At 47.8% G+C, this 20022-nt stretch overlaps 1 protein-coding gene and 1 long non-coding RNA gene across 4 annotated transcripts in view; one reads left to right on the top strand and one right to left on the bottom strand.

Moving 5' to 3' along the window:
* LOC138388401 (uncharacterized) overlaps positions 1-20022 on the bottom strand; it is a 98525-nt gene that overhangs the window by 42162 nt on the left and 36341 nt on the right. The gene's annotated exons all lie outside the window — the stretch shown is intronic.
* SPATA31F1 (SPATA31 subfamily F member 1) lies at positions 5679-11934 on the top strand. The gene is made up of 4 exons (XM_069475155.1): positions 5679-5822; positions 6444-6489; positions 7040-7100; positions 8106-11934. The coding sequence occupies exons 1-4, from the start codon at positions 5679-5681 to the stop codon at positions 11932-11934; spliced, it is 4080 nt and encodes a 1359-aa protein (XP_069331256.1).

Raw genomic sequence — 20022 nt, 5'->3', positions numbered from 1 at the left:
GTCAATCCACTGTGCTCCAGCTTATATAGATTTGATAAGAAGTCTGCTATAATTCTTATCTTTGTTTCTCTTTATGCAAAGTTTCTTTTTTGCTTCAAGCTGCCTTTAGGATCTTTGTCTTTCGTTCTCAGCAGTTCAAATATGATGTATCTAGATGTGTATTTATATGTTTGCCCTGATTCATGTTCTCTGAGCTTCTTGGAGTTTTCATTTAGTATCTGTCATTAATTTTGAAAAAATTTGGCCATTATTTCTTCAAATATTTCTTCTGTCCCATTTCTCTCTTCTTCTTCTGGGATGCCAATTGCATAGATGATAGACTATTAGATACTATGCCTCAGCTCTTGGGTCTTCTGTTCTGGTTTTGTTTTATTTTTGTTTTTTCACTAGTTTCTTTATATTTCATTTTGGATAATTTCTATTGAACTATCTTCAGTTTTACTGATATTTTCCTGGGTCAAAACTACTGATGAGCCAGATAAAAGCAGCCTTTATCTGTGTGACAATGTTTCCTATTTCCAGAATTTCCACTGGATTCATCATATTAATCATAGTTCCTTAATTTCCCTGATAATTCTAATATGTGTACCACTTCTAAGTCTGGTTCTGATAATTGCTTTGTCTCTTAATAGTGTGATGTTTTAGGCCGGGCGCGGTGGCTCACGCCTGTAATCCTAGCACTCTGGGAGGCCGAGGTGGATCGTTTGAGCTCAGGAGTTCGAGACCAGCCTGAGCAAGAGCGAGACCCCATCTCTACTAAAAATAGAAAGAAATTATATGGACAGCTAAAAATATATATAGAAAAAATTAGCCGGGCATGGTGGTGCATGCCTGTAGTCCCAGCTACTCGGGAGGCTGAGACAGGAGGATCGCTTGAGCCCAGGAGTTTGAGGTTGCTGTGAGCTAGGTGACGCCACGGCACTCACTCTAGCCTGGGCAACAGAGTGAGACTCTGTCTCAAAAAAAAAAAAAAAATAGTGTGATGTTTTTCTCTTGCTTCTTTGTATGCCTTGTAATAATATTTTGTTGAAAGCTGGACATCTAATGTAAGGCAGTAAAGACCGAGGGACTTTAGTATGGAAGATTGATTCAATCTAGTTAGGAGCTAAACTGTGTCTGGGTTTTGTTCTTGCTCTGTTACTGTCAGTGCCCAACAGGCTCCAAGTTTCCCTGACATTACCCTGTGTTTGTGGCTGAGACTGAGTTGCCAGAGGTTTTCTCAATGTCTGTTCCACCCTTAGCTTTACATGTTGCCCTTGTGCCTGTGCCTCAGAAGGTGTCTTCTTCCATGCTCCTGATGCTATTTCAGCAGTAGACTGCCGCTATTTGTTGCTCGATCCTTATTAGTCGGGCTGGTGGTGGGGACTGGGGGAATGAGCTCCGTTTTTCTGATTCAGTGCCAGTTTTAGACAGGCACTGTGCCCTGGGTCTCAGAAGTAGGGTCTTCTCCATGACCCTACCCCAGCCCCAACTGGAAGACTTCTGATGGTCTGGAGCCCACTAGGGTAGAGGTTTTTTCCTTTTCCTTTTGTCCAGCTGCAATGGGTCTTCATTGAAATGTGATTTACTGCCAACAACAGGATTTATTGCCCTTCACCTAGGAGCTTAAAGCTTTTGTTCCCGTGGGAAGAGAGGGGAGAAGAATCTGGGAAAGGCTTGGTGCTTTTCCCTGCAGCAGCTGTTCTTCCTTTCCCCTGGGCCTCAGGGCTCACACTGCCCCACAGTCTTTATTGTGAACACACAGTAGTGTCCACGGAAAGGAGCCTGCAAGTAAGTGTGAATTCCCCTTGTACTTGTAGGTCCCGGGGTATCTGTATTCTCATGCTGGCCTACACTTGGCCTTTAGCAATGCACGGAAACTTTTAGCTGAATTACTAACTTGATGGGCATCAGGAGTTGGCCCCAAACAAGCAAGCGTACCTGTGCCATATGTCCTTGGAGATGCCTTTCCTTAGATTTAGGTTAACTGGGTTGCCTTAGAACCTCAGCTTGCTGATAAATGCAAGAAAAGTTGTGAATTTGCACTGTCTTGTGATTTCTTTTCTTCTTTGTATGTGATTTTTCTTATTGTAAGAATGAAAACAATGCTATTTCCAGCTTTCCTTTGTCCTAAGCAGAAGCACCAAGTTCAACAATTATCTATACAAGGAAGCACCTTCAGAAGAACCGAAAATCAGGTGAGCGATCACAGTACCTGGTTTTAACATTATATCAAGGAAAGAGGCACTGAAGAGGGCAGAAAAGACAATCTTGCATTGCCTAAGCCATCCCTCCCATCCTCCAGCAGTGTCGCACCAGTGCACTGAGTGGCAAGAGAATGTGTGTGTCCAGGAGAAGGAAAGTGAAGTGAGTGTCAGACTTGCATTGGAACTCAGGGCCTCCCTGTCACAGGGGAACACAGCACAGGGCAGAATTCTGCCAGCACCCAAGGAGAGAGCTTTTAGACCAGCCCAGCCAGAGGGAAATCTGTGTCCCGAAAGCTACGTTCTGGCTAGCCCCATCACTGGCTTATAAAAAACAGCCTGGGGCCTGGAATAAACTCATAAGGCAGTCAGGTCACAAAGGCTACAGTCCTTGGGCAATTCCTATGGCTCTGCTGGCTTGGAGCCAATGGACTTGGGGTGCATGTGACCCACTGAGACACTGGCAGCAGAGGGGGCCAAGCCAGTGCCTGTGTCAACTCTCCCCCAACTCCAGGCAGTGCAGCTCAGGGAGAGTCTTCTTCCACCTGGGGAAAGGGTAAACTAGTATAGCCACTATGGAGAACAATATGGAGGTTCCTCAAGAAACTAAAAATAGAACTACCATATGACTCTGCAATCCCACTGCTAGGTATACATCCAAAAGAAAGGAAATCAACATATTGAAAAGATATCTGCGCTCCCACGTTTATTGCAGCACTATTCACAATAGCCAAGATTTGGAATCAATCTAAGTATCCACCAGTGGATGAATGGATAAAGAAATTGTGGTACATATACACAATGGAGTATTATAGCCATAAAAAAGAATGAAATCTTGCCATTTGCAACAACAGGGATGGAACTGGAGAACATTATGTTAAGTGAAATAAGCCAAGCATAGACAGACAAATCTTACATGTTCCCATTCATATGTGGGAGCTACATATTAAATAATTGATCTCAAGAAGACAGACAGTAAAATGATGGTTATCAGATGCTGGGAGGAGGAGCACAGAGCAGGGGATAAAGTGGGATGGTTAGTGGGTGCAAAAATATAGTTAGATAGTTAGAATGAACAGTATTTGATAGCACAACAAAGTGACTATAATCAACAGTAAGTTAGAGTATTCTTTAAAATAACTCAGAGAGTGAAATTGGAATGTTCCTAACACAAAGAAATGATAAATGATTGAGGTATTGGATACCCCAGTTAACCTGATTTGATTAATACATACTGTATGCCTATATCAAAACATCACATGTACCCTATAAGTATATACAACTATTATGTACCCATAAAAAATTAAAAATAAAATAAAATTTTTCATGTCTCAGGTGGAAAAAGATAAAAAATTTGATAATATTGAGTCACAGGCATGGGAAGAGAGGCACCCTTACACAGTTTTGGTGAGAAGTGCAAATTCATACAATTGGCACTTAGGCAATGTCAACATTTAAAATACACCCTTTGATCCATTAATTCAACTCTTGGGAATTTCTCCGACATATATACTCATACCTGTGGACCAGGACTTATACATATGAGGTTCATGTCAGCATGAGCAAAAATCTTTAACAAAATATCCATGATTGCAATATTTAAAATAAGTTGTGTTGTAGTTTCACCAAAAAAGACTGTATAAACATTAAAGAAAATTATATACATAAGATATATTTATATTAAGTAAAATAATAAGGAAAACAGTATCTAGCATATGTTTTCATTTATGAAGAAAAATACATCAATTTATTTATGCTTCCTTTGCTAAATTAATTCTGAAAGATACGTGAGGAAAAAAAATAGGACAAGAGAGACAGGGATGGGAAAGTGACAATTATATTACCTTCTGTCTTTTGGATTTTGTGCCATATATACATATGCTTACTTTTAAAAAAATCACTTAATCTTAGTGATTGAAATAAAATAAACACAAAGGCCCTCCCTCTGTCAAGAGCTCCTCCCTGTTCCTCCAATCTTTCCCCACAACTGCTCTCCAATCCACCCATCTGCACCTCTGCTCGACATAGCCTGCGTTTCTTGCTGCTAAATGAACTCTATGGCCCATTCTTTAGTTTCTGCATTTGTTAGTAAATCTTTCTCCCTCCTGGAACAGTTCTGTTCCCCGCAGCCTGCAGTTTAAACCGAACTTCAACTACCCACGAGCCCTCTCTGAGCACCATGATCTTCAGTATGATTTTTCTGCTTGGACATGGAATGTGTGGGACCAGAGCCTCACAAATGAGTATATAGTTCCATTTGTACTAAAGTGTTGGCTATCGCTTTGTATGAATTAGTCTCATCTTTGAAACTAGATTTTTAAGTATCTCAAGAGCAGAAAGGCAGCACGACTCAAATGTCTTTGTACCCTTGACACTACCCAGCTTAGGACTGAGCACACCCTGAGTGCTCACCACGCCTGCTGTGTGGACTGGGCGCTGGAGGAAGGACTAAATAGCCTCTTCAGAAATTTTGAGCCTGAGGGTTCTTGGTTTGAGACCACTTTCACCAGGGCAAGACTCTCTCAAGGAAATTCAGAAATACTGGGGTATTAGAGGCATATCACAATATCCACAGAGCACAAGCAGGTAACATAAATGTCTGAATCAATAATCAGGGTATAGGAGTGATGGGTCTTGGAGCTGAATTGGCAAATACCTGCCCTGCCTAAAAGTTTCCAAAGTCCAGATTTGAAAAAAGCCAAAAACAAAAACTCCTCAGGCAAACAGCATATATCCAACCACAAACAGCAACGAGTTTGTGACCTGTAGTCCAAAGTGGCCACTAACCCATCTCCCTGAGCATTAATGTGCATCCACGGAAAACAGTGTTTACAATCGCATCCCACCCACACACTGGAGGCTTCCCTTCCTTCTTCCCACATGTCATTTGAAGATACTGCCACCTCTGCCTTTGCCTGCCACCCCTTCCTGTACTTCTGATTTCTGATCATACATTGCTTATAACATCAAAGCTCTCCATTTTTAAGCCATAACCAGACTCTGCCCTCCCTAAACTCCTGTGTGCTTCTCAGGTCTACTTCCAGAACAAGTGGGGAAGTCGGTGGAGGTTCCCCTGTCCCAACCACCCTTTCTCATAAGGTGCCCTGTGTCCCAAAGCACTCAGTTTTCTGAGGGTGGGTGACCACATAGTTGTGAAGGAGACAGCTGAGCCATTATGCTGGTGGAGGAGGTGGAGGGTGACAAGAAAGTGGGAAATAGACGCTGCTTATGAGTTTGGCACATTTAGTCCCAGGCTCTGCGACTTTTACAGATAACCAGACACCCTCATCTGCAGACTGATCACCACAGAAGCCTCCATACTGCAGGCACATGCCTTATGATACAAGAGGGCTTTGTGATGCAGTCTGGTGGCCTGGTTCCATCCTCTGTGAGGTGGACATGACAAGGCCTAGCATTGGGAGTCATTAGGCACCAGGACCCGGAACGCCTAGATATAGAGATGGCTGGTCTCCTCATGCTAATGAGGTTTCCGCCATGTTGAGCCCTACATTTTTGCTGTGGGATCTTGGATATCCCTTATATACTTATGGCTCCATCTTCCTCATTATCCTAATTATCTGGCAAGTGAAAAGGAGCCACCATGAATTGAGGTTGGAACCTAAGAGGAGCTGCTGCCAGGTAGGGAAACACTCTAACCACGACTGAATGAATTAAGCCTCAGATGAGAAGCTTTTATGTCCTCGGTGTCTCACCTTATAATCCCCATTTTTTCAGCATACCTTCAGTTGCCTTTGTATAGTACTTTTCTTCTCAGAGACTGTAATTCCTTACCAGGCCCTACCTGCAACAAACTCTAATTGAAAAGCCAAGAACCTCTTTATTTGGCTTGGGTTGAGAACTAGATAATATGGGATCAACCTCACTGGATCTCAGAAGACCTCACAACATGGGGGATTTTTCTGGTTGGTGGACTTTGTAAGCACAAGTCCTTTGGTTGTTAGAACCACTCACCCTTTAATCTGTTCCACTTTTCCTCCTATGGCATCCTAAGCTCCCTGCAGAACTTGTTATGGAAATGGGGAGTCTCCAATTTAATCAGAAATAAGCCAAGAAGGGAAATGTTGGGGTAAAAAAAAAAAAAAAAAAAAGGTGGACTAGACAAAGGAAGTGTAGGAGAGTGTATAAAATGCAGAGATATATATAGAAAGTGACTGGAAAATGTATGTGAGCTTTGTCTCATTTCAGACATGAAAAAGAAAATGGTGCCCAGCTTCACATTCTAATGTTTTTGTCTTTAAGCGTCACCGAAAAGTCCAGCAAAGGGATAGAGAGGCAGCATCAAGAGGTAAAGTCTCAATCTGTCCTCTGAGTACCTTCTACATGGGTGAGGTTCCCATGGATCCTGTCCCTCCATGATCCCTGGTGCCCAGAGCCAGGGGCTCTGACCACTGAAGGCTCCAATTCCCCAGACTGACAACTTTCATAGAAGGCTTCTATGGGTGGGAAATCAGAACTTGGGAATGTTCCAAAATTCTCTGCCTTACTGCCCTGGGAATGAAGAATTAAGAAAGTAGGGCCAATATCCTTAATTGTATCATTTACTAGTTTTATGTCCCTGTGGAAGTTATTTCATCTCTCATCCTTATCCAATAAAATGGGCATAATGCTGATGATCCTGCCTCACTCACATTGTGGCTGTGAAGATCAAATGAAATTTGGCATGGGACAGCATGTTGTGAATGGTGTTGTAAATGGCATGCACACAGACATGCCTTAGAGCATTGACTTTTTGGGATTTCAGTCTCCTCTTGACAAGAGTCAAAGGCCTTACTATTCAGCTTTAGGATGCACACAAACTCCCCCATGCCAAATAACACTGTTTTCTGGTTCCTCAGCTAGGAGACTTTCCCAGGAAGAAGCTGAGAAGCCACGGAATCTGCTCTCTGTCATGAAAAGGTGATCTCTTCGTACTCTTTGCAGTCTCTCAACAACCAGCCTGGCCTATGAGAGTTTCTTGGCTTGGCCTGGGGCAGATGAGAGGAGAGGGAAAGTAGCTGAAGGGGAGACATACACAGTGGAGGCTGCTTCACTGGTTGAGAGGGTTGCCAGGGAAGAGTGGGATTCATATGTCTCAAGACCCAGTTTAGCTCTGTGCTAGGGTAATGGTAGTTCTATAATTCAGAATTTTACTAGTGCATAATTCATAAAAGACATTAATTGGTTGCATTCAGACATGAGCTGAGTTATCCAGTCAAGAGAATGGATTTTGGATAAAGGAATCATCATTATCCTATTCTCCTTACACCTCCACCCTTTCAAGGAAAGACTCCTGAGTCTGGCTGGACCCTATAGACATTGCCTCTTTCAATTCTACCTTCAGGGAGGCCAGTTCCTGGGACAGCCCTTAGACAGGAGACTATGATCTTATCCTCTCCTTAAGATCTCTAAATAAAAGGATTAGGTCCCAAGAGTTGCTGAGTATAGCAGCAGGGATACCATATAGCCCCCAGAATGCAGAGATCTCACAAGGACCTCATTTTCCACAGATTGGATGTACTGAACACAACAAGGCTTTGGGTTCCTCAGCCTCAAATGAGACTGATCCAGGTTTTACCTGGTAGTGTTCCTGGTGATGCCCTATCTGCCTGGTTTCTTTCTCCTAGTTCAGCTTCTCAAGGTCAACAGAGAACTGACTCCAGGTCCTAGTCCTCTCTGAGGACCATGTCCTCCAGGGGTCATCTGAGACCTTGCCCAACAAGCCCCAGACACTCAGCCCAGCCTACCACCACATCTTGCCAAATGACATTTTCTTAGGAAGAAAAGCAGAGAGTGTAGAGATCAAGGGGATGTAGGCACCAGGACTTGCAGGACTAGGGAAGATCAGTGCCAACTGCAGGCCACACTCTTCAGAGAAGGAAGATGTCACTCCAACATTAACGGTTCCCATGTTTCCCTTCCCAGCCAGAGTTGGCTTCCTCAAGAGGGAAGTGTGCGGCGAGTCCTGTGTGCAGATTCCAGCTGCCAAACCTGCAATGCTGTGGCTCTGGAGGTTCAGGAATTGCTGGCGGGTAAGAACAACCCGATCTCCCCACCTTTATCAGAGCCACCACAGGGCACTTCTTGCCTAGAAGTGTTGTCTGTGTCTAGTGTGTCTTTTAAGCAGAGTCTGGAGCTTTCTTCCTGGCAACCCAGAGAGCTTTCACTGGCATCTGTAACCCCAACACTGTCACAATTAATGGATCAGAAGTCTTTAACCCAATCAGTTGCCCATTCGACCAGTGCAGTCACAGTCCAAGATTACTGGGCTGACCACTTCCAGCTAGGGCAGAAATTTCAAGTGCCAGTTGTGCTTAGGGGCCCAGAGACTATGGCTTCCTCAGCGCTCCAGGAGCCTGGGGTCCCAGTGAATCAGCAGGAGATGATGCAGAGCAACTCCAACTTTGTCCAGGGGAATGAAGACCAGTATCACTTGAAGTCCCAGGACTCTTTGCTGTCCCTGAACCCAGAGATCACTAATATGACACATCCTATGGCCTTGAATATGGTCCTACCTGCCCACCTGCCATTCCTCAGTCCTGTAGTCCTGAGGCTTCTTGAGGTACATGTAAAAAAGTGGATGCATTTCCAGAGATGGGGGCTCCCCAGACGTGTAGAAGAGTCCATGAGGCAGCTTATGCCAAACCCACCATTGTATTACCAGCCTGAAGATGACCAACCAGTTGCTGTCATCCTGAATAATACTTCTCAGGTCTCTGTTCATAGATTTGAGTCCATTTCCCATGAGACCTGGTGTTCATGTATGGCCGGCCAGCCCATCCAGACCTTCTGGGTTTCTGAATGGCCCATGATGAACCCAGAAGACAGACAGTACTGTCAGCAAATCCCAAACCCTATGGCTCTAGCCTTGCCCTCTCCAGCCCTTAAAGTCCTAAGTGGCCTCTATCCACTGCCTGGGGGAGAGGCGAATGACTCGGGGAGCCATCTGCAGGAGAAATACAGCCAGCTATTCTGTGGCCTCCCTTCTCTGCACAGTGAGTCCCTGGTTGCCACTTTCTTGGGCTCCCAAGGCCTCTCCAAGAAGGGGAACATGTCCAAGCCCCCCTTGAAGGGCCCTTTCCTCTTCAAGGACCTCCCCTTCCACCCCCTGCTACCTAACAGTCCACCCCTGTCAGCCCCACCTTCTTCCCCACCTTCCCCAAATTGGGTGTCTCCATCTGACCAGCAAGGAGCTCAGATCAATATCCCATTTTTGACTCTGGCTGAGTGTGAAGCCTTGGAGTGGCACCTGCTACAGAGGCAGCTCCAGCTTCAGTGGGGCTTGCCAGCTGTCTTCCAGAGACCTCAGCATGCCCAGAGCCCCATGCAACATCAGCCCTGTGATAAAGCCCAGGCTCCTGAGACTATGAAAACTTCCTGGCCAGGGAAGCCCGTCTCAGTCCTCACCAGGGAACTATTCTTCCCAGAGCATGCCCGCAGGCTGCTGGAATTCCACCTCCAGAAGCAGCTGATTCACCATCGCTGGGGCCTGCCCCAGAAGATCCAGCGGTCCATCCAGTTGCTCCTTTCCTCCACTGACCAGCAGACTTTGTCCTGGAGCAGCACAGCGCTAGCCAGTGTGAGCATCCCCCAGCCTACAGCCCTGGAGGCCAACGGGAATGGAGCTGTGTTCTCACCCATCATGGCCCCAGCGTCCATCCCCATGCCACACTTGTTCGTCCAGGTCCAGGCAATATTGCAGAGCCACATTGACTCCAAATGTGGACAGATCTACCAGGGCAAGGTCCCTGCCTATGTACATAGCTCCTGGGGCAGCAGAATTCCCGGGGGCCTGAAGGTGACTCCCTTCCCCTGCATTCCAGAAAGCAAGCCCCTGGAGCTGCGGGCAGCAAGCGACCCTGACCTACATCACAAAGTTATGCCCTGGATGCCAAAGGCCCTTGATCAGCAGCAACAGGCCTTACCAGGGACTGTCACTGAACACTCCAAGCTGCCCCGAGCCCTGTCCGAGGGAGCCAAGGAGAAACTGGAGACAATTTTACGGCACAAGTATCTGGCCTTCCTGTCAGGGCTCCCTGCGCTCTATTATGTGGCTCTTTCCAGAGCCATGGCCCCGGCTGTCACTAGCCAACCTGCCATCACAGAGATGGTACCTGAACTTATTGAAGTCCCAGCAGAGCCTCTGACTGAGATGATCTCATTTGAAGAAGAGTGTTCAAGTCTTGGGCCATGCTTTCAAGACAACAATGGGACTTGGGCAGATGTTTCAGAAGCGTTCCAGCCTGCAGCGCAAGTGGAAGGTATAATGAAGATGGTGTCTCAAGAAAGCCAGGCACATCCTGCTAGCTCCCTCACGTTCAAGACATATTTCTTGTCCAAACTAAATTTCCACCTCAGAAAAAAGGCCCTAGAGATACAATTGGGAATTCCCATAAGGGCGAGGGAGTCCATGCAACAAACTGCAGTGGTCCCAGAGGACACATCCACACAGGACTCTCTTGGGTGTGTGAGCAACCAAGGGGAAACATTGCTCCAGGAACTGCCCGTTCCACAAGACACTCCGTGTGCCCCAGATCTAGACTGCGTCCACGTTGAAGAACAGCTGGCCATCAAGTTGAAGACAGTGCAGCAGAACCGCAAGCAACTTAGTTCCAAAGCAGTGCCCCAAGGTTCTGCCCACTGGGTCTCCAAGAACCCACAGCCCAGTGGGGACATGACAGAGGCCCAAGTGCTTTGTGTTCAGGTGGAGGCCAGTGTGAACAGCACCAGCCTGGAGGAACCCTTGTGCCCTGAGCCCCAAAGTCCTGACAAGAGCAAGGACCCAGCCCAAGTCCCCATACTGGCAGAAAAGATAGAAGACCCAGTGAAACCCAAAGCAGCTGGGGACCATGGAGAAGGCGATGCAGGGTTTAGTCTCTCCTCAAGCAGAGAAGAAAGACACGCTGCTGAAGACCAGAGGCCAGCAGAGATGCTTCTGAACAAGACATCCCAAGGCTCCTGGAGGCAGAGCGATAGCTTTCATCTTGCTGAGCCCTGTCCACACAGCCCCCAGCATCACCCTCAGCCTAAGCTCCCAGACTTACCTCCAGGAGTCCCTGGGGGGAAAGCATCTGAGAATGCCCTGCAGGAAAGTCAAACCAAGCTAAATGTCACCGTCGAGCCAGCAATGATTCCTGAGAATGCCCAGGCTGTGGTGCCCCAGGATTCCCACGGCCGGCCTTTCCTGAGCCAACTAATTCAGGGTAAGCCCTTGCAGGGCCGAACTTTACAAGGTCAGGTTTTGCATGGGCAGGCCATGCTAGCCCATACTCACAAGAGGCCCAGCCTTCCAGAGTCTAGCTTGAGAAATAAAATTAAATCCTTTCTACACCGTATTAGCCCCAAGATGAAAGGCAAAGGGCATGAGGAATCCATGTTCTCTACAGCTGAGAAAGTGGCCAAAACCAGGAAAGAAAATGTTGAAAAGAGCCTGGCTCCAGCCAAAAGCCCTGTGGAGAGAACTAAGACAGAGAAGCCAGCAGGGCACTCCAAGGCCCGATCTCCCCGCACTGAGAAGCCAGTGGGCCCGGCCTTCTTAGGTGGTCCACATTCCCTAGGCAATAATCTCCGGCTTCGCTCCAGACAACCTGGCTCTGCCTCAGTCCTGGGCCACCCCCGCCACTGCCCTCGGCACTGTCCTCGAGGGGCTTGTGCCACCCAACCAGGGCCATCCGCCTTAGCTCCCCACCCTCACCTCAGAAACACTGAGGTCTGCTCGAAAAGAACACCCAGGGCAATGAAAGAGAGCTTGTAGGCTCCCAACCACTGCATCTCTTTAAGAAGACTGTTCTCATTTCCATAAATGTGCAGGTGGGGCAGAGCATCTCCTGAAATACACTCTATATGTCTAAGCAAAGAGTTGTCTGCCTGCTCCTTGTCTCTGCTGTATTGTGTTAAGAGAAGGCATGCGGGAGGCTAAAAAGTCCTTCCTATCTAGAGAAAGAGCTTTATCTCACATTTCAGATAGGTCACCATTCCACATGACTTCTCCCTGCCTCACCCTGCATAGTTGATAAGGGAACTTGAGCAGACGAGGAAGGCCCTTGTCTAGAGTGCATTGAAGTTAATGGTCAGGCTTAGATTCTGAACACTCACCATCCACTCCACCAAACTATTTTCCAATGTCTTGTATCTCTAGGGCCAAGGATAGTGGCTAGTGCATTGTAATACCTTAATAGTAACTCAAACCCACGTCTGGGCTGGGGAGACAAAGTGTTGCATCATTGTGATCAGTGCTATGAGGTGTGGGGCTGTGTCACAGGTGGAAGCTGATGAGGAGGATCCCAAAAGAGTCACAGTACAAATTACCTTGAGAAGCATCTTGCATTCAACAGTTAAATATTTGGGTATTTACTCTATGACCAGGACCATGCCAGATACAACAATGAACAAGACACAGGCCTTGCCCCAGTGGAGCCCATGATCTCATGGAGTAGACAGTCTCATAAGTGCAAATTGTCTAGTCAACAAATACATTTGTATGTCAAATATTCATCTCAAACTATACAAAAATGAACTCTGGGTACCCTGCGCCCCCTACCTAATCACACATACCAAACCTGCCCTAATCACAGTATTTCTCACACCAGTTAATGGTAACTCTATCTTTCCAGTTATTCAAGACAAGAACAATGGAGTCATCCTTGGTTTTTCCTCCCCCAACAGCCCACATCCAATCTGTCAGTAAATCCTCTTATCTCTACCTTCAAAAATGCATCCAGAATATGACCACTTTTCTCCCTCTCTACTGCTACCATCACTGCAGTAGCATCATAACTAATCTCCCCCATTTCATCCTGAGACCACAGGCCCAAAAATCTCCCCTCAACACGGAAGCCTGATGGGCTTCAGGGAGAGTCCTGGCTGCAGATAATAGATGGATAGATAGATAGATAGATAGACAAATAGATACAAAAGCACACAACTGGATAAGATCACCAAGGAACTAAGTGTAAATGGAGAGATCTAAGGACTGGGCCTTGAGACATTTCTATGTTAAGAAATTGAAAAGTAAAGCAGGAACCAGTAAGCAGAGGAACTGAGAAGCAATAGCCAGTGAGGCAGAAGGAAAACCAGAAGAGTATGCAATACTGGAACAAGAGAGGAATGTCTTTCAAGGAGAGAGTGCTCTACCGCGTGAGAAATTGTCAATGAACCAAGTAAGATACGGAGCATTAGATTTAGCAACCTAGAGATCATTCATAACCTTGAGAAGAACAGTGTCAAGTGAAAGAGATGAAGTTGTGACTGGAGTGGATTCAAGAGAGAAGGAAAAGACAGCAATTGGCCATAGCAACTGCAATAAACTTCTCAAAGAGCTTTATTCAAAAAAAGGTGCAGAAATATAAAGCAGTCATACCAAGAGGATTTTTTAAAAAGATTGGAGACATAGCATGGTGGATGTTGATGGAAAAGGTCCAGTTGAAAGGGATGAATTGATGATGCAGAAGCACAAGGGGAGAACTGGAGCAACGATGATCAAAGGAGGTCTCGTGCCAGGTACATCCTCCCCGCCTGCTGGGAGTTGGGCAGACAGCCACAGAGCTAGGACACTAGAGAGAGGCCCAGAGTGAAGGGAATTGACTCAGAGGGGTCACAGCAGCGTCAGGTGGCAAGCTGGGGTTAGCCTGCACACATCCTGGTTTAGGGTGGAGCAGGCCCTTCCCAGGGTCCCTGCTGGCTCCCACCTGCCTGAGGCCAGCAAGGGCTCATGCTGTTGACCAAAGTCCCATGACAAAGGGCTGGGGGCAGACAGACAAGCTGTAACCCATACCTGCAGGAATCTGAGTTCTCAGCAAAGCCAGCTGAGAGAAGTTGGGGTCAGAGCCTATGATTCATGCAGGATGCTGAAGAAGGATGAAGCTTTGCTCATCCCACCCATAACCCAAGCACAATTTCCCCCTCTATCTGCCTCTAGGCTCAAGGGAGGCAAAATCAGAAGCAAAAGTCTCGTGAAGGGCACAAACTCAAGAATGTCCTACTCCAGAATTGAGGGTAGATGCTGGGAATAAATACCTCAGTGCTCGTTTGGGATCTTTGGGTTCACCTCTGACACCCTGAGGTCATCATGACATGCTGAACAGACCTGACTTTCTAGGGCTCTTCCCTTGTGCTCTCCAGAAGGGCACGTAGAATTGGCTGGAGGAATTTCAGGCAACTGACTGCCCACAGTGGGAGGAGAGTGGCTTCTCCACAACACTGCTTCTCCTGTTAGAGCTGAGTCACAGAGGATGAGGACCATGGCTGCTTCACTTTCGTACCTGCTCTCTGCAGCCCAGCAAAAGAACACAGGATGAGCACAGGAATCAATACCATGGAGACGCTGCTTCCTGCACCAGCGGGGAGGTGGTTGTGCCTCTGCTGCTTCACCAGCCACCCTAGGCCTATGCTCCACCTGCACTCTGGAGCCCATGCCCTAGGCCAGGCCTATCACAGAAGGAAGTACAAGACTGATCCTGCATCCACTGCAGGGAGAGGAAGGAAGGACAACCTTGAGCTCAGGTGGGGATATGAGAAGTAAGCGCAGTGCAGGCATGTACGGTGCTGCGGGGCACAAAGGACCAGATCCCTCACCGGCCGGCCCAGGCTTGCACAGGGCTGTCCGTTCCCATGCCCAGAGACGGGGGCCAGGGCCCTGAGCACTTGGTCTGGATGAGAGCATGGGGAAGAAAAGGGGGGCCTGGGAAGGGGCCAGAGAGAGATCGTGTTTCCAGAAGGATAGGTGGATGCTGCCAACTGCCCCTCTTTCCTGCCATGTCCCTCCCCTCCACTGTAACTTCTCTCAGTCCATGGCCACATAAGGAGAGGATACCGGGGGATTTCCAGAGGTCACCACTCCCAAGGTCAGGCTGCTACAGAGGCCACGGGGGCAGGCCCTGGGCAGGCTGCCTGACCCATGGGACCCAGACGGCGGGAAGGGAAGCCACTTCTTGCGGTAAATAGTGCTGGCAGGGGGATGTTTGGAGGAGAGGGGGAGGGTACACGGGGAGAAGCCAGAGCAGAAATCACACACACACTCACAGTCAAAGACACATGGACAAGACACCCAGTCACACAGGTACATACAGAAAGAGACGCAAGTCAACCACACCACTCAGAAACTAATTCAGAGTGTGCACAAACACAAGGAAGACATGGACCCATGAACACCCTGAGTCAGACATGCTTGAGCAGACACGGGCACAAACACACATGCAGACACAAAGACAGCTTTGCACATGTAACACAGCCCACGTGACAGACCCACAGACACAAATGCAGTCCAAATCCATCCTTCAAAGCCACTCTCCTCCATAAAGCCTCTAGGTCACCTCAGACCAGGCCTATCTCTCCCTTTCTCCTCTGAAGCTAAGGTTGCAATTTCTGTCCCATTGCTTGTCCCCTAATGGGATGGTCTTGGATTCAGGTACATGCCCCTGGTCTCAACCACATGGCTGTGTGTTATTAAAGGAATGTCAAGATCAGGAAGAGAGACCACTGCCCTCTTCCAGAGCCCCATCCTCCACCTAAACACCCATCTTCATGATGGTGCCCAGTTTATTGCTGCTTCATCCCTGCAGGGTCCTGACCCCCAGCTCTTTGAAACAGCACACAGAAGGGAAGAACAAACCAAACACCCCCAGTCCTGGTCACCCTTGGGGAACCATGAAGATCCAGGTCCTGGTTCCAGGAAGGAGCCCCAGACACAGGGCATGACCACGTGTGCAGCTTCACCCCAAACTTTAATGTGAACTGCAATCACACCCCTGTCAACCCTACCCCTAAAGCCAACTCCAACCCCACTTCCAAAGAAAATTCTAAACCATAGTTCTTCAAATGGGCCCCTTGGAACTGCTATACCTCAGAAAGGTAATGCTGGTGGGTATTATCCAAAAATGTTTACATGGCTAAATACATTTGAGTCAGAAAACGGTGCCATGCCCTCTCCCCAGAGGTTGGATACCTGCCTCCCTTAGTCAGATGACAGCTGCAGGGGCCACTCGAACCCCTCAAGTATAGAGGGCTCTAAAAACTGCCAACCACCTCTCCTCTATACCAGATCCATATTGCACATTATTGCCTAAGTCTCCCTCTCCAGACTATCTTAAAAGCTTCAAACGAACCTCCAGCACAAAATATAACTCCTTGGCCAATCTTAATCTAGATCCTAAATGCAAGCATTGCCCTACCCCAACCCTAACACAATCTTAATCCAAGATACACTAGCTCCTATCAACAGGAACCACAAACCCGTTTCCAAACCCTACTTGAACATCACCATGATTCCAGCGCTGTCCTTACCACTGCCTCACTCCAATCTGGAACCACAGCATCCGTGCTGTCGAAGCATAATCCTCACTCTAACCCTAGCCCTACATAGCTACTCATTGAGCAATGTGTGCAATTACACTGGGCACACAAATTTCACACTCTTATAAAGGTACGTGTCATTTGCACTCCCAGGACTCAGTAGCTCCTTCAGTCAGAGCTGCACAATCCACAGGGCATCGTGTTCCTAGATGGCTCAACGCTCAGCTGGGAACCCAGGAGCACCAACGCGCCCAGGCCCTTTGACCCTTGCTGGATATACAGGCCCATGGAGCCCAGCCCACCCCAAATCCTGTGCCAGGACTAGCCCAGTCCTTGAGCAGAAATTCCCGCCATACCCCTCCCGGCTCTTGCTTGCCAAGCTGGGAACATCTGCTGCCCTGGAAGCCCCCCGCCACTCCCGGCAGGAGCAGAGGGGCCTGGGACTCTGGGGCTCTGCAGCTGATGGGAATGAGGCCCTTTCCACCATCAGGATTTCCGGACTCTTGCAACACCCATATGGAGGATATCTACTCCACAACTGGCCCAGGTGCCTGTCCCAAACAGGTAGTGGGCCTGCTGACACTGGGGCTGAGGTAGACGTGAATAAGTACAGTTCCTCTCCCCCATTCCAGGGTCTCAGCCTGGTGATAGGGTGTGTTGGTTCTGAACTCATTAGCATGGTAGAGGTGAAGGCAGCCATGTGGACCTCACCCCTTAGCCCCAGTGCAGCACTCCTCTGCACCTTGACCACCCCAGAGGCTGTCAAACAGTAGCTCACCAAGCCAAAACCTTCCCCCAGGGGACTGGAACTGTAGGTAGATACATCTCAGATGTGTGGCCATCTGAGTCTTTGTGTCCCCTTTCCCAGTGTCTATATCCAGCCTGGCCTGAGGACTGAGAGGGGCTTGGTTCAGGGTTGCAAGGTCCAGACCCCTGCACCCAAGTTAGAGTTCAAGTGGGACTATGGGGTGGGATGAGCCCAGGCCAGCAGCTGAGGGCACAGGAATGGCTGGAAGTGTACCCAGTGCCCTCATCATCCAGCCCCTCCCCTGGGGACTGTGTCTGTAGCTGGGCTCACTCCCTCCAGGCTGCCTCAGTGCCTCCCTCGAGTGCCCCCAGGTCCACCCACAGCTATTGTTGGGCTGGAGGTCTTACTATCCCATTCTTGCCTTCAGGGAAGCTGTTTCCTCCTCTGGCTTTTTGGCCATGTTTTCACCTCTGGCAAAACCCCCACTGTTTTCCTAATGTCGATTCTAAGCCCCAGGAACAGGCAGAGAGGTCCCAGTATCTTCAGGATGGAACATCTCTCTGAGGCTGCTCTACCTCTGAAGGCTTAAATTTAAAGGTAGGAATTTAGGGTCAATGCCAGAAAAGAGCTTCCTGAATTTAGGAAAGGGGGGCAAGGATGGCACCTGAGGGAGCTGTGGACACCATGTGACACTAACAAGAGGCCCCCTGATGGCATAAACAAAGGCAGGGGGACAGGCAGGTATCTTGGAGAGAGAATGAGCTAGGATTTTAGAAGAAGTTGCTCCTCTTCCCTGCCATTTCCTCCCCTACCCCCCTTTTTTTTTTTGCAAGTTGTGCCAGGCCAGAAAGTCTCCTCCCTCAAGGGAGGAGGGGGGCCATCACTCCAGCTTCCTTTCCCCAGACCACCTTAGTTCCTTACCACTGGCTCTGTGCCCATCTAGAATGTGGGTTGGGGAACAGAACAGACCCAGTGGCTCTCCCAGCCCCACCTCACCCAATGCTTGGAATTACCTGGAGATCTTGGTAAAAAATATACATTTTTTGGCTCTGATGTTTTATTTAGAATGCTCTGAGGTAGCGCTTCTAGTTCTGTATTTTTAATAAGCCCATCCTCCCCCCCCCCCCCCAGGTGCTTCTGAAATGCAGCTAAGTTTGGAAACAATCTAATACTACCATGGAATTATCTACGTGCCTCTACTAGGCCCATGTCAATCTACCTTTCGGGGAATTCTTCGTAGATAAGCTACTCACTACTCCTTAGTTACTACCACTAGGCAGGTGGGAAAACAGGGGAACTAGGAATTTAAAACTTTATGGTGCCAGGATCTGCTAACAGGCCAGGTAAAAGATCCAAGAAATCTTATCTCCTTGGTTTTGCCCAGTCCTGTTCCAGGAATGCCAGCCTCTTGCCAGCAGAGATACTCCCTGCCCTGATTAAGATCTCAGCTTATTGGAAAATGTCAAACTCAAGAGCTCAATTACCTCTCCTCTAGGCCACTCAAATTCCAGCCCCTCTCTTCTGTGGACCTTGGGGTAAAATACCACCTCTTTATCCTCACCCAATAGTATCCTCATCACCAGTCCCCATTCCCTCTGCATCCCATCTTCCCCCAACAGCAATACCCCTATCATGGGCCCCATATTTCTGTCCCTGGCCATCACTATCCTGACTACATCCCTCCCAATCCTTGTCCCCTCTCCATCTCCCTGTGGTTTTCCTATCCCCTCATAAGCCATCCTTTTGAAAACCAGAATAAGACTGGGGGTGAAGGGCCTGCTGCTGGGTTTAGCACTCTGGAAACCAGATGAATTTTCCAGTTCAGACCTCAAGATCATAATTCTGAGGTCTCAATTCAGTTTTAAACATAGATTCTAAGTTATGGTCCTCACACACCATATACCAGGATAAATTCAAAATGGTTAAAAGATTTCAAATGTTAAAAATTAAATTACTGAAACAACATCATGCAAAATAGTGGAGTAAGAAGCTCTAGGGGTTGATCCCTCCACCAAAGCAACTACTGAGGTGGAAAGGGAGACTGGGATCAAATACTTCACAAGTCTGGAACCTGGCTAGACACTTACAACAAGCATCCCCCAGGGCGATGCTTGATGAAGGGAGAGACTGCTGATCTTTCATAAGAGAGCATCATGTGTGAACTAGCTACCAGCCAACACTGTGGGGATAGCAGCCCACATTTCTGGAGTGGCTGGCTAGCCACAGGGCAGGCAGTGGGAACCTTGTGCTCCAAAAATCTGGAGTTTCCATTTTGGTTTGCCTAGTAGTTCCCTAAGGGACAGGCTTGCCTTAGTTTCAGCCCTCTTGGGCTGTAGCTGCTTCCCCAGCAGCATACATCAGATGATTTAAAGGGACAGAACCTGGCTGGAGGAGGGGCAAGGGTCAGGTCACGAACAGAAACTTCGGTGACCCCACACAGCAAAAAATATGCAAGTCATAAGTTGATGGCACAGTCCTCAGTAAGTAAATATCAGCAACCCCTAAGGAGTGAGAAAATTGAATTTCCAGAGATACCACACTATAATGCTCAGAATGCCCAGTTCTCAACAAAAAATTACTAAGCATACCAAGAAACAAGAAATTATGGCTCATTCATAGGGAAAAAAAAAAAGAATTTGGCATAAATCATCCCTATGGAAGGCCAGACATTGGATATATTAGATAAGACTTTCAATTATCTATCTTAAATATGCTTCAAGAGCTTAAGGAAACCATGGGCAAAAAGCTAAGGGAAATGTGGAAAATGGTGTATGAGCAAAATGAGATTATCGATAAAGACATAGA

Source organism: Eulemur rufifrons, chromosome 7 (assembly GCF_041146395.1).
Source record: "Eulemur rufifrons isolate Redbay chromosome 7, OSU_ERuf_1, whole genome shotgun sequence".
NCBI classification, from domain to species: domain Eukaryota; kingdom Metazoa; phylum Chordata; class Mammalia; order Primates; family Lemuridae; genus Eulemur; species Eulemur rufifrons.
This window is presented reverse-complemented; position numbering and strand designations above follow the sequence as displayed.